Source organism: Oncorhynchus masou, chromosome 30, assembly GCF_036934945.1.
Source record: "Oncorhynchus masou masou isolate Uvic2021 chromosome 30, UVic_Omas_1.1, whole genome shotgun sequence".
Classification (NCBI taxonomy): domain Eukaryota; kingdom Metazoa; phylum Chordata; class Actinopteri; order Salmoniformes; family Salmonidae; genus Oncorhynchus; species Oncorhynchus masou.
This window is the reverse complement of record NC_088241.1, coordinates 27,935,739-27,951,434: the sequence shown is the minus strand read 5'-3', so window position 1 is coordinate 27,951,434 and position 15,696 is coordinate 27,935,739. Positions and strand designations below refer to the sequence as shown.

General features: G+C 40.2%; 1 protein-coding gene across 1 annotated transcript in view; it reads right to left on the bottom strand.

Annotated features, from left to right (window-relative positions):
- Positions 1 to 12,376, bottom strand: part of LOC135522471 (ER membrane protein complex subunit 2-like) — a 52,377-nt gene extending 40,001 nt beyond the window's left edge. Inside the window, exons 1-3 of the mRNA XM_064948763.1 lie at positions 12,299 to 12,376; positions 9,810 to 9,923; positions 6,138 to 6,202 (exon numbers count right to left, since the gene is read on the bottom strand). Coding sequence (XP_064804835.1) covers positions 6,138 to 6,202; positions 9,810 to 9,923; positions 12,299 to 12,338 — 219 coding nt within the window. The 5' untranslated portion in view covers positions 12,339 to 12,376. The remainder of the gene's footprint in view (positions 1 to 6,137; positions 6,203 to 9,809; positions 9,924 to 12,298) is intronic.
- Positions 12,377 to 15,696: the final 3,320 nt, after the last annotated feature.

Here is a 15,696-nt window from a genome sequence, read left to right as displayed (position 1 = left end):
CATACTGCACAAACATGGGCATTCCTGTGCCCATGGTTGCAGGAAAATAAGTATCACTGATGTATATTCATATCTTATGATTAACTTCAACAAATTAATACATTTTCTACTACCTACTACTAAGTAAAATACACATTTGAATATTTCTGAATGACTTTAGACAATCTGGATTCCGTGATTCCGTCTGCGTTTTCCGCAACGCAGATTTTATATGCCCTACAGAAGAAATTAGGGTTAAGACCTTCCGGTTACCGGCCCAACACTTAACCGCTAGGCTTCCTGCCGCCCAATATATTTTTTTATTATTTATTTCCCTGAGCCTCCTTTCGCCATTAAAATACTCCGCCTGATCGTCTGGGCATGTTGATGCAAATTTGAATATATTAACATACACAGCCCGAGTGATGTGCGTGCGGTCAGGGTAAGCAGGGCCTACTCTGTGAAATTAATAAAAATAGAACTAATGAAAAATAAATATGTTTGATCAATAATCATTTTGTCATGCTTTTTATGCATGATATAATGGATTTCTGAACATGTACTTACTTCACAAATTTGCACAAGGAAGCCTAGGGAAAGGCAGCCTCGCTGTGCCTTTCTCCTGCCCTTCAAACTCATTAACATGACTTGTGCATCAAAGTTTTTTTATTTTATTTCACCAGGTAGGCTAGTTGAGAACAAGTTCTCATTTACAACTGCGACCTGGCCAAGATAAAGTAAAGCAGTGCGACACAAAACACAGAGTTACACAGGGAATAAACAAGCGTACAGTATGTGCAAATGGCGTGAGGAGGTTAGGCAATAAATAGGCCATAGTAGCAAGTAATTACAATTTAGTAAATTAACATTGGAGATGTGCAGATGATGATGTGCAAGTACAAATACTGGTGTGCAAAAGAGCAGGAAAGTAAACAAAAACTATATGGGGATGAACCCTGTGGCACCCCCATAGAGACAGCCAGAGGTCCGGACAAAATTGTCCCTCCAATTTGACACACTGAACTCTGTCGGAGAAGTAGTTGTTGAACCAGGCAAGGCAGTCATTTGAGAAACCAAGGCTGTTGAGTCTGCCGATAAGAATACGGTGATTGACAGAGTCGATGAAGACGGCTGCGCAGTACAATCTTTATCGATGGCGGTTACGATATCGTTTAGTACCTTGAGTGTGGCTGAGGTACACCCGTGACCAGCCATAGAAAATGATTGTTGAAATTATAGATGGTCGTAGATTTATCGGTGGTGACAGTGTTTCCTAGCCTCAGTGCAGTGGGCAGCTGAGAGGAGGTGCTCACTTTACAGTGTCCCAAAACTTTTTGGAGTTAGAGCTACAGGATGCACATTTCTGTTTGAAAAAGCTAGCCTTTGCTTTCCTGACTGACTGTGTATTGGTTCCTGACTTCCCCTGAACAGTTGCATATCGTGGGGACTATTCAATGCTATTGCAGTACGCCACAGGATGTTTTTTTTTAGGCAGGTAGGACTCTGCCTGTGGACGTCACGTCATCTTCCGCCTTTTGGCAGTTGCATTCGTTTATGAAGGCGCTGTACATATTTTGCTTCTACTTGAAAATCGCTCTGATTTTGTATCTGATCAGGATGGCTAACATACTACATCTGAAACGGTTTTCAAAATGAATTTTCTAGCAAAATGGGATATTAATGGATGGAAGACCAACACCTGTGCTTAGGGACTTACATCAAAGCTAGGGAGAAAATAACATGATCATTTCAACCTGAATGGTTTCAAAAGAAAGACTGGCTCTGTGGCTGCGATGCTAGCAGCCGACTACTGCTTCCCCTGCCTGCTGTTCTCCACCAGCGACAGCGTATTACATGCACTGCATCTTTAAACACACAAATATACTGTATCCATGTAAAACATGAATGGTTTTGAGATGTCATATGCAGTGTAGTGGGTTTTTTTGATGACGCATTCCTGTCCGCCCAGACAATTGAGAGCAGGGCATGAGGGATAGTTGATGGTTTCCATTCATGGGATCCATGACAAAAGATAAGTTCTTCAGGACTGTGTTGTTTATGTGAAAATCAGTGGTTGAAGACCATGTTGTCTTGTGGCTACCCACAGTTCACCACTTGCTACTATAAAAAGGAGAGGCAGGATGCTCTTTACGGTGAGTTAGTTTTTTTCCTCTATGAGGGAACTGTAGTTTGTTTTTTCACACACTCATGACAGAGGTGAGGAATCGTTATCGTCATGTCCAATATCCTGGATGAGATGGAAAGTCTGTCTTGCAGCCCGGATCTTTTGACCTGTCCAACAACAGTCATGGTCTTTCTCACTGGCAGCAGGTGATTGGACAACTTTCCGTAATCTAGTTGTCTTAGCCAATATTCTTTGCAATGCATAGGGAATCGTTGCAAAACATCCTCATATACTATTCCCTTCACCCATAAAATTATTTTTGTTTATGTAATCACTCAATTTTAAGCAGATATGAGCAAAACTGACAGGACATTAACTAGGCTTCAATAGTACATTTAGCCAGATTCAAATCAGTCCAGAAGAGTGGGGAATGCATGTTTTGATTTAAATCAAACTAAGCAGGAACAATGTTATATTTCCACAATGCGAATTTGATTGAATTCCAATCCAAATGTCTACGGTAATGCCATTGGTTCCTGCTCTTTGCAGTGAACATGCACCTTTCAATTTAAATCAAACTGAGCAGGAACAAATGGTATATTCAACAACGCAAATTTGATTGAGGGACAGAAGATGGCCCTAAGTGATGCCTCAACAGGAACAGGCCCCATCTGCTCTCCTAGCAGGCTTCTTTTCAACTGTGGGCATTCACTTCAAACGTTTCACTTGCGTTTGCATATGAGAATATCTTGAACAGGAAAAATTATTAATTTCGGCTATCTAGGCATGGTTTCTTATCAACCCAGAAACTCATAACCCGCTCAACCACCATTTGGTCCTAAAATAATGTCTGTTTGCTATCTCGGCATGGTTCGTCATCAACCCAGAAACCCATTAATTACGATTCAGTACTAAAATGAGTAAAACAGAATAATCTAATTTTATCATGTGCTGGATTTGCAAATAATCAGATCTTAAAAATAAACTGGATAAAAACACTCATTAGAAATAACTTTGGTTTTAAATTCCCAATGTTGTATTAGAAAAGTGTGGTGGTCTTAACTTTTTGCTCTCGTCATATTAACATTTTCATAAAGCCCTTGAATGCTGAGAAATTGCTTTCAAGTACAATTTCTGTCCTCAAGCCTGACACTTGTATTATTAACAATAATCAATATGTGCTGTTTAGAAATAAAACCGGACTGGATGGACAAGGTAATTTAAAAATAATAAAATGATCATCCTTTTGTATCAATCTCTCCCCTTGTTCAATCAACAAAATATGTGGGAGGAAAAATCCTGGTGACTTCAGAAACTATTCACACCCCTTGCTCTGACGACGAGCTCATGTCTGAAGGAGACGACACCAGACAATCATGAAGTGGAACGACATTTATTGGATATTTCAAACTTTTTTAACAAATAAAAAACTGAAAAATTGGGCGTGCAAAATTATTCAGCCCGTTTACTTTCAGTGCAGCAAACTCTCTCCAGAAGTTCAGTGAGGATCTCTGAATGATCCAATGTTGACCTAAATGACTAATGATGATAAATACAATCCACCTGTGTGTAATCAAGTCTCCGTATAAATGCACCTGCACTGTGATAGTCTCAGAGGTCCGTTAAAAGCGCAGAGAGCATCATGAAGAACAAGGAACACACCAGGCAGGTCCGAGATACTGTTGTGAAGAAGTTTAAAGCCGGATTTGGATACAAAAAGATTTCCCAAGCTTTACACATCCCAAGGAGCACTGTGCAAGTGATAATATTGAAATGGAAGGAGTATCAGACCACTGCAAATCTACCAAGACCTGGCCGTCCCTCTAAACTTTCAGCTCATACAAGGAGAAGACTGATCAGAGATGCAGCCAAGAGGCCCATGATCACTCTGGATGAACTGCAGAGATCTACAGCTGAGGTGGGAGACTCTGTCCATAGGACAACAATCAGTCGTATATTGCACAAATCTGGCCTTTATGGAAGAGTGGCAAGAAGAAAGCCATTTCTTAAAGATATCCATAAAAAGTGTTGTTTAAAGTTTGCCACAAGCCACCCGGGAGACACACCAAACATGTGGAAGAAGGTGCTCTGGTCAGATGAAACCAAAATTGAACTTTTTGGCAACAATGCAAAACGTTATGTTCGGCGTAAAAGCAACACAGCTCATCACCCTGACCACACCATCTCCACTGTCAAACATGGTGGTTGCAGCATCATGGTTTGGGCATTCTTTTCTTCAGCAGGGACAGGGAAGATGGTTAAAATTGATGGGAAGATGGATGGAGCCAAATACAGGACCATTCTGGAAGAAAACCTGATGGAGTCCTGAGACTGGGACGGAGATTTGTCTTCCAACAAGACAATGATCCAAAACATAAAGCAAAATCTACAATGGAATGGTTCAAAAATAAACATATCCAGGTGTTAGAATGGCCAAGTCAAAGTCCAGGCCTGAATCCAATCAAGAATCTGTGGAAAGAACTGAAAACTGCTGTTCACAAATGCTCTCCATTCAACCTCACTGAGCTCGAGCTGTTTTGCAAGGAGGAATGGGAAAAAATTTCAGTCTCTCGATGTGCAAAACTGATAGAGACATACCCCAAGCGACTTACAGCAGTAATCGCAGCAAAAGGTGGCGCTACAAAGTATTAACTTAAGGGGGCTGAATAATTTTGCACGCCCAATTTTTCAGTTTTTGATTTGTTAAAAAAGTTTGAAATATCCAATAAATGTCGTTCCACTTCATGATTGTGTCCCACTTGTTGTTGATTCTTCACAAAAGAATACAGTTTTATACAGAGTCCTGTGTGGCTCAGTCGGTAGAGCATGGCGCTTGCAACGCCAAGCGTCGTGGGTTCGATTCCCACTGGGGCCACCCATATGTAAAAGTAGTGGCCCCAGCCGACTTGTAAGTCGCTTTGGACAAAAGCGTCTGCTAAATGGGATATATTATTATATCTTTATGTTTGAAGCCTGAAATGTGGCAAAAGGTCGCAAAGTTCAAGGGGGCCGAATACTTTCGCAAGGCACTGTATATATATATATATATATATATATATATATATATATATATATATATATATATATATATATATATATATATACATACACACACATACATACATATATATTTACATACATACACATATATATATACATACATACATATACACACACACATATGTATATATATATGTATATATATGTATGTATGTATGTATATACACACACACACACATACATATATATAGACTTTCAATGAAACTATTCACACCCCTTGAAATCTACACTGGAATTGCTTACCAAGACGACACTGAATGTTCCTGAGTGGCCTAGTCTAGCAATGATTTAATTTTTTAATTATCTCAAGTTGTTTGTTGTGTTTTTATAATAATGTGCAAATACTGTACAATCCAGCTGTGCAAAGCTCTTAGAGACTTACCCATTAAGACTCTCAGCTTTTAAAATCACTGCCTAAGGTGATTCTAACATGGATTGACTCTGGTGGATGGATACTCATGTAATCAAGCTATATTAGTATTCTATTTTTCATAATTATTTTACAAATGAACACATTTTTCTTCCACTGACATTACAGATTACTTTGTGTAGATAATTGACAAAAATTACAATTAAATACATTTTAATCCCACCTTGTAACAACAAAATGTGTAAAAAGTCAAGGGGTGTGAATACTTTGAAGGCACTTTCAGTAACACAATCTGTAACATATCTATTAGTTAACTCTGTGATGGCAGATGACTCAACAAGGAAAGGGGGAGTTAAACTCCATAAAGGTTTACAACTAACACTGTGTTCATCTATAGCGTTTTTTTACCCTCCATTAATCCAACACTGCTCAGCAAACATATTTTTTCCAAAGTACAGACAAATGGGGTAATATTTTTGGCCAAATAAAAATATTTTCACATATTTTTGTCTAAATAAAAATATTTTCACATTTGTGAATGACTGTGAGAGATGGGTTTTGAGGTCGCTGGGTGTGTGTGGCAGCTGTCGGTAGTTCACTTACCCAAGCCAAATCATCCCGACTGCAGTCCAGCGCAGCGATCATCACCTGCTCATAAATTATCCATACTGGGCACAGGAGAAAAAGCACTGTTTTAATATTCCAGTACAGTGTCAGGCGGAACATCAAAACATGATCAATTGACATAGTCAGACTGTTAATACAGTATTAGTTCTAACAAAGTGCTTTCGTATTTTTCTACTGGATCATAGGAAGGACAGGAGCTGGCCCTAAGTGATGCCTCAACAGGAATAGGGATTTAGGCCCCATCTGCTCTCCAAGCATGCTTCTTTTCAACTGTGGGCATTCACTTCAAACTTTTCACTTTCATTTGCATATCACAATATCTTGAACGAGGAAAATGTCTGCCTGCTATCTAGTCATGGTTTCCTATCAACCCAGAAACTCGTAACACCACTCAGTCCTAAAATAATGTCTGCTATCTAGCCCTTGAATCCTGGGGAATTGCTTTCAAGTTGAGGTTGACCGATTAATCGGAATGGCCGATAAATTAGGGCCGATTTCAAGCTTTCATAACAATCGGTAATCTGCATTTTTGGATACCGATTGTGGCCGACTACAATGCACTCCACAAGGAGAATGCGTGGCAGGCTGACTATCTGTTAAGCGTGTGCAGCAAAAAGCCAAGGTAAGTTGCTAGATAGCATTAACCTTATCTTGTAAAAAACAATCAATCTTAACATAATCACTAGTTAAACTAGTAACATCATCAACCATGTGTAGTTATCTTGTCCTGTGTTGCATATAGTCGATGCGGTGCCTGTTAATTTCTCATCGAATCACAGCCTACTTTGCCAAACGGGTGATGATTTAACAAGCGCATTCGCGAAAAAAAGCAATGTATACCTAACCATAAACATCAATGCCTTTCTTTAAAATCAATACACAAGTATATATTTTTAAACCTGCCTATTTAGTTAAATTCATGTGAGCAGGCAATATTATTTTAACTAGGGAAATTGTGACACTTCTCTTGCGTTCAGTGCAAGCAGAGTCAGGGTATGTGCAGCAGTTTGGGCCGCCTGGCTCGTTGCGAACTGTGTGAAGACGATTTCTTCCTAACAAAGACCGTAAATAATTTGCCAGAATTGTACATGATTATGACATACCATTGAAGGTTGTGCAATGTAACAGCAATATCTAGACTTAGGGATGCCACCCTTTCAATAAAATACGGAACGGTTCCGGATTTCACTCAAAGAATAAACATTTTATTTTCAAAATGATAGTTTCCGGATTTGACCATATTAATGACCTAATGCTCATATTTCTGTGTGTTTGTTATATTATAATTAAGTCTATGATTTGATATAACAGTCTGACTGAGCGATGGTAGGCAGCAGCAGGCTCGTAAGCATTCATTCAAACAGCACTTTCCTGCATTTGCCAGCAGCTCTTCGCTGTGCTTCAAGCATTGAGCTGTTTATGAATTCAAGCCTATCAACTCCCGAAATTAGGCTGGTGTAGCCGATGTGAAATGGCTAGCTAGTTAGCGGGATGCGTGCTAATAGTGTTTCAATCGGTGACGTTACTCGCTGAGACCTTGAAGTAGTTGTTCCCCTTGGTCTGCAAGGGTCGCGGCTTTTGCGGAGCGATGGGTAACGATGCTTCGAGGGTGGCTGTTGTCGATGTGTCCCTGGTTCGAGCCCAGGTAGGGGCGAGGAGAGGGACGGAAGATATACTGTTACAATGTCAATGCTAAAGTGCCTATAAGAACAACTTCTTACCTGGGAATATTGAAGACTCATGTGAAAAGGAACCACAGCTTTAATATGTTCTTAAGTTCTGAGCAAGGAACTTAAACGTCAACATGGAAAATATTGCACTTTTACTTTCTTCTCCAACACTTTGTTTTTGCATTATTTAAACCAAATTGAACATGTTTCATCATTTATTTGAGGCTAAAATTATTTATTTTTAGGTATTATGTTAAAATAAACGTGTTCATTCAGTATTCTTGTATTTGTCATTATTACAAATAAATACATGTAAAAAAAAAAAAAAAAAATTAAATTGACCGATTAATTGGTATCTGCTTTTTTTGGTTCTCCAATAATCGGTGTCGGCGTTGAAAAATCATAATCGGTCGACCTCTAGAATTTCTCTCAATCCTCACTCGTTTTTATTAATAATCAACAATATGTGCAGCATAGAAATAAAACCATGTATTTACAGGACTGGATGGAGAAGGGAAAATCTCTCCCGTGTATGTTTTATGCAGTTCAAAACAACAACAACAAAAAAGTTATAGTAAGCTTAATTTAGAGAATCAATCATGGTGAAAGACCACTGACCATGTTAAGGCTTTATAGATCAAATTCTGCTGGTATTCTAAGATTTCGTTCTTCATAGAAAATGTTCTAAACATCATAAGATAATGTACAACTCCATATAAAAGACAATGTTACGCAGCCCTTTCCTAACACACAGAGAAAGAAAGCTTACACAGCTGTTATCCAGGGCAACAGAATATTATGTCATTTCCCCCCCACTTTGCTGTGATACCCCTAACCAGTTACGGTGCGACGCCTTATTCACAACGGTTATCAACATTGCCCGATACATTTCATCCAGTGGTTTTAAAATAAAGAGGAAATGTTTACTGAAGTGCTTATTCAATCAATCAACTGTAACAGTAAAAGACAGTGATTAATAATAGGCTTGGCTAATGGATCCAATTAATGGAATTAATGCTAAATGTCTGTTTTGACAAGCACGCCAGACGTCCTCTGCCAAATGCTGTCTAACTGTAAACTGAGAAAGGGCAATAAAACCCAACAAGAAAACTGATATGCCAAAACAAACAAAACCCCTGAAGTTTCTTGCCTTTTTATGATTCCAACTCTTGTTTGATAATTGCCATCTTGTTTCACAGCCAATTTAAGAACTGGTTTCAATAAAACCGGGGCGTGTTAAGTGTTTACCCTGCTCTATAAAGACTAATGAATGAATCATAATGAGTACAAGGAAAATAGACTTTCACAGAGTCGTTCAGCAAGACTACATAGTGAGATACTAGCAGGCTTTTACATAGCCAAAATGCAAACCTGAGTGCACCGCTACCAGCCATCACATATGGGTTCTTTTTTTAATCAAGAGAAGGCTTACCAAGCTTCTGCATCACTCAATTCAAAAAAAGTTGAGTCACATTGGTAAGTCTACTAAAAATACTGAATAGGCCTAGGCTTCTGAGAACTTTTGACACATTAAAGCTGGAGGTGAATAAGGTGAAACACCACTGTTCGACCCCGCGTCTTATCGTTTTTGCTTTGTTGATGAAACGGAGGAATGTTCATCATCGTCACAAAAAAATAAAAAATAAAAAAATCGCAGTACATAGTTATGGGCGCTGTACTGTGCCATCAGAGTCCCTGGGTTCGCGCCCAGGCTCTGTCGTAACACTATACATCTCCATCACCTATACGTCTAGGCTACGTCAAAGTTTAAATCCTTCCTATTATAATGCTCCTTTTTCTTCAATTAATAAAATAAATCAAGAATGAAACCAAATTGACAAATCAAGTCCTTGTCTCCCAAACATCTTGTGATATATGGCTAGTGTTGTGGATCATTGTGTACAAACAGATTCTGCCTACTGCAACAGCACTAGAAATTGTTCTGATGTGACTCTTGATTTAATGCATATGTACTTACAGTCATCTCCAAGTTTGGACGCATGCTCATTTATCAATTCTTCACCAACATCCACGATTTGCTCACTGTTTCTGTGGTTATCCTCCCTCCACTTCCGCAGCTTGTCTCTCATTTCTGTGAACACAATTATCAAACATTTCTCAGGATTCAGGCAATATAAAAATAAAATGCTTTCATATAACATCATATTGAATCAGGTAGAGCGCGCGCATACACATACACACACACACACACACACACGAGAGTGAGCAGCACACCATCAGCCCCTGGAGCAATTGGGTTAACTTGCTCAATAGCACAAAGGTAGTGGATAGTAATGATCCTGACCCAGCAGCCTTCTACTCTAGAATGCAGTTCAGTGCACACTTTTTCTGGTTACTGGTCCACCTCTCTAAAAATCTGGGCTACCTACTGGTTCCTGACATACAGTTTCATCAGAAAGTATTTCATGAGTGTTTCTGGGTAAGCCTATAGAGCTTTGCACACCTGGACTGTTCAATTAGTTTGGCTGAGATAATGGATGGGCTGGACATGCCGGGAGATGAGTTTGGATTGGTCGGCCATGTAGCATGCTTCTGTCTATAACGTGAGCTGTGACAGTCCTCTCTACCGTGCCGTTTTTGAAAGATATAACATTTGCCATAGAGAACTACAAAAGTTTTGCTACTTTTCTCAACAACATTGATGACCCAAATTTAGCAGGCGCTATCGACAGATCAGCTGGACACTTTCTACACACGCCAGTCAGTTTGAACCGGAGTGACTTGACACAACGCTGACCAAACAAGGGGTGTGTTTGTAAATTTACCCTGGCTTCTATTCCGACAGAATAACTGATGAATTTACGAATGCTCAACAACGGTTGAATATGGCCGGTGTCAGTAAACGTCGGTAAAACGTCAGTAAACGCTGGTGAAGCACGATTAAAATTGTTGCCAGCAGCACAGTTACCAACGCTCTCGATAACATCCAAACCAGGTCTGATAGGGCAAGTAAAATGGTCAGAGTGAAATTCTCATTTGTGTCTGGAAGTAGACAACGTTAGCTTGGGTGCTTGACTGCCGTTGTGAGGTCAGAACGCTCGGAGCAACTCTACTCAGTCAGAGAGTGTCCAGAGTACCTAGCAAGCAAGCTTAAGTAAACTCTGGAAAACTCACATAACAATGCTCTGTCCTTCCGTGTCAACACGCAGGCTTTGATTTTAGCTAGCTAGTAATAGTAGTAGCTATCTATTAGTAGTAGGGATGTCAAACTTCCAGCCTGCTGCACAGACCCTATGGACACAATGGCTGGTTAAATTGTGCTTAGGAGCATTTTTTACATAAAAAATGGTAGTGAGAAATGTGATATTTTTTTAAATTTGAGTTTCCATGATGTGTATGTATTACTGCCAGGGGTAATCAAGGAACAGAACCGGAACCCGGAAAATAACTACATTGTTAGCTAAGTGCAGATGTTGCCTGTAATCCATGGCTTCTTGTTGGGGTATGTACTGGGGATGCACGATATATCGTAAGCATTTCGGCAGTCTAGTTTAACACCGATGTGCAAAAATGTCAAAACTGACGTGCACACCTATATAACGTAGGTAGATAAGGGCCTTGTCGGGTGTCCGGAGTAAATCACTCTCGTCCGACTTGTTAAATAAAAAAGTATTTATATACAAGGTGAGTAATCGCTGTCCTGATTTCTAGAATACATTTCATTTCATAATACAGTCATAAGAGACAGTGGCAGAAACAGTAAGAACAAAATAAGTTACAAATAACGCACGTCGAGGATAATTAATACTTTCCAAAGGCAATGCATCGCAAACTGTTCCTGCATATTGATTTGGACACTTTAAAGCAGTATTTTGGCGAAGTACTAATTATCAATATGTCTCGTCAACAGGAAGCAGCTACAGCATCATTTTAAATGTCGGTTTTGGTTACATAAATTACATTAACATTAATTTCCAATGGCATTGTACTTAGCTAATCAGTTAACTGTTGAAAGATTACAAAAACGTGTTGTGATTTACTTTGATGGACAAGACCGTGTATTTTAGAAAGCCATCTAATGAGGCAGAACAATGACAGCAGGTAGCTAGCTAGCTAACTTAGTTATAATCAGCTGGCAGACGTTAGGTACCTAGGCTGGCTAGCTAGTTTAGCCTGCTGTGCAATCCTTGTAAACTCACACATGCTGTGGACTGTTAGCTACGACAATGGGATACAACATAACAATAACAGATTAATCCATGCTTAACGTTAGCTATCTAACGTTGCTAAAAAATTGAAATAAGATAGGCAGAAATAATGTGCTGGCCAAGTGGCTCTCGTGTTAGCAAGCTGAGCTAACAAGTTAGCAGTTGGCTTGATGAGATGGACATACGCAGCTACATCCCCTGAACGATAGTTAAAATGCCCTACGTCGAATTATACAAGGATTTAACAGCACACTTTCAGTCATACAGTACATTAAAACGTTTAATCGTGTGTGTTTACCTTCCCAGGTTACATCGTACATTTCTGATACCGACGCCATCTTTCTTGGCAGCACAGGTTCAGCGTCATTGAACTGGGTGTGGCTTGTTTCTTTTGCTCACTGAGCATTTACTCTAAATAGTGTAAAAACAAATGATCATTCAATCTACGTACAAGCTCGAGAATAATCATATAAACATATTTTTGAGACATGTTCAATGTATTTTATTCATTTCTATGGACTTTAATATTTCTGCTGCTTCTATTGTTTTGTCTGCTATTAACATGAGTCTAATGTGATTGAGTGGTGGGGTGTAAACTGTCAGTTTTTATTGAAATGAGTAGATTCATGAAAGTCAAATCATTTATGATGAAGGGGAATGGTAAGAGAGAAGGACAAAATGTTACTTTATGCATGTCTTGCTCACATGCCATCTTCAAACTGCTGTGTGTAATTGAGCAGGCAAGGCTATCATGGATGTTTCCTTTGGGGCAACTGTTCAATCATTGTGGTAATTGAATCCTGCTATCTGATGCATAGATACATCAGGTCCCTGTCTATTTAATTTAACACTTGACACTCAGAGCAGACCACAGTTTCAACACTTCCAAAATCTCACTTTAATCCCTGCGGAGAGGATCATAACAGACTGTTAACCATAAGAGTTATGACAGTGCTGGATGTAGGACTAGATGTAAACAAAAGCAATGTATGCACTTGCTCTGACCCTTTCCCCCATCATACCCAGGTACTAGATCTGACAGCGCTGATTAACACACTGCTTCCAGTTATTATTCATGTAACTGGGCCTAAAATTACCTTGTTTCAACTGACCACAAAACAGGGCCTGAACCGTAACGCTAGCCCTCTCCAGAGGTTTAGGTCTCCAAGCTCTGCAATGCTGTTCTTGCTCAATTTATATTCATCTTACACCTAGCTTTCATGAGGCCTGGTTAGATTTGTGGTTGTTACCAAGGAGGACTGGAAAGGGGTCAGAGATGCTGTATAGTCTCGTGCTTAGTTGTGTAATTCGTTTTCTTCTGAGGTAGGTTAAGCAGAATGTCAGGAGTGGAAGACTTGTGTGTTGAAAGCACATTTGAGATGCTGTGTTGTCCCTTTCCTTTCTTGATTTCCCTCTCAAGGGGCCTCTGACTGTCGATCCCATGTCTCTGACTTTGTAAGTTCCATGCCACACTCCTCTACCACATTAGGCACTTGTTGAGGTGGACTCAACACAAGCTCACTTACAGAAACATTTCAGAATCCTGATGTCATCCCCAATACCACTCACTGCAATGTAGATACTTTGTTAATGTTCTATTGTCTGAGATCAACAGGACTATGTTTTGTTACAGGACACTGCCATTGTATAAAGGCAGAGCATGGTCGTTATTGGGCAAGTACAAGTGCAGAAGAGGACTATAAAATGTCATCTCTGTCAGGGATACAAAAAATAACATTATGTGCGGTTGAACTTACGTTCAGCTCAAACGATCCGTGGACTTGTAATTTTCAAGTCTGCACATGGCAGTCAGTTGATATATGGTCGGGTTTTTGCTGGAAACCAAAATACTAAGGCGACCACATTAAAACAAGCAAACACTGTCCTTCTGGGTAAAGGGCCTTCCCTTCTCTGCCAGGGTGCTGTTAAAGGCCAGGGCCCTGCTCTCTTCCCGACCCGCACCAACGACCTGAAAAGATGGTGGGGCCTGACTCAGAGGATGAGGCCATGATGGTAAAGGCCCTCTGTACTGTGCACAGGTTTAACAAGCTGTCTTTAACGTTGTCAGCATGAGATGCAGGTGCATCTGGAGGTAATGAAAGGAAAATTATTCAATCTCGATGTTTACCTTGGAGAGGGTCACTCAGCTAGAATGTCACGATGAAGAGAGATCAATAGCAACTGTTCTGAAAACCCAAATTGTGCTCCTTGACTGCTGCTTACGTAGGTTTTCATGCTCCGAGAGCCCCACATACGGCACATGGGACAGTCAATACACTGAGTGTCAAAAACATTAAAAACAACTTCCTAATATTGAGTTGCACCCCACCCCCCACTTTTGCCCTCAGAACAGCCTCAATTCGTCGGGGTATGTACTCTACACAGTGTTGAAAGCATTCTACGGGGATGCCCGGCCCATACTGACTCCAATGATTCGCACAGTTGTGTCAAGTTGGCTGGATGTCCTTTGGTGGTGGACCATTCGTGATACACACGGGAAATTGTTGAGCATGATAAACCCAGCAGCGTTGCAGTTCTTGACACAACCCGATGTGCCTGGCACCTACTACCATTCCCATTCACCCTCTGAATGGCAAACATACACAATCCAAGTCTCAATTCTCTCAAGGCTTAAAAACCCTTCTTAAATCTGTCTCCTTCCCTTCGTCTGCACTGATTGAAGTGGATTTAACAAGAGACATCAATAAGGGATCGCAGCTTTCACCTGGATTCACCTGGTCAGTCCATGTCATGGAAAGAACATGTTCATAATGTTTTGTCCGCTGTACTTATTTTTTTCCTTTCAGTCGCCTTTCCTTGTCTTCAAAAAGACAAGCTTACAGTAGAAACACTGCACAGGCATTATATTTTGATTTCTGACAGAAGCAATCAGAGTTGACAATCACTAAAATTAACAGTTACAGCCTGAAAATTGATGCGGCGTTTAGGTGCTCTGCGGTTTTGAGAAGGTTCCTGTTAGTTTCCAGCCTTTTCTTTATTTTTCACCGGTGTCATACAGTTGCGGGAAATGAAGACAGACGCAATTAGCAACAATGTTTGGGCTTAACCCTCTGGAGCCAGATGTGCTGTGTCTGCTTTGAAAGCTGACTACGACCCCTGTCTGACCAAGTTGCTTTCATCTCACTGAGAATCACTCTCTACACATGACTTCAGCACACGTTGCCGCTGATGATCTCCTCTCCGTAGCACCCTTTGACCTCACCCTTAGCCTGCGTGAGAGGCCCAGAGCGGGAAAACTGTGGCCCATCACAATTTAGCTACCTCACTCTCTCACTCCCTCTCCTTAGGTTTCAATGCCAAGAACAATATTCAGCTCAATGTCAGCCCCCGCACAAGTAATTGACATTACTCACACAGTTAGAAGCTCAGGATGTATGGCTCCCCTGACACCTAGTGTAGTAGTGTGATTTGCTCATAGTGGAGTAGTGTATTACCACATGCAGTACAATATGTGTTGCTGGATTGAATTTAATGTCACCGTTGTTTCTCATTCAATTCATTTTAAACAAGTTTAACATCACCAGGCAAGAGAAGACTCTCAAAAGACTCATTCCCCGTGTGTGTCCAGGCGTGTTCACCCACAAGTAACCCACTGCAATTTAGGCAGGTATGAAATGTCCCATCAAGATATGGGTTGATTTTAGAGGTACAAAATCAACTAAATCCCTGATTAAG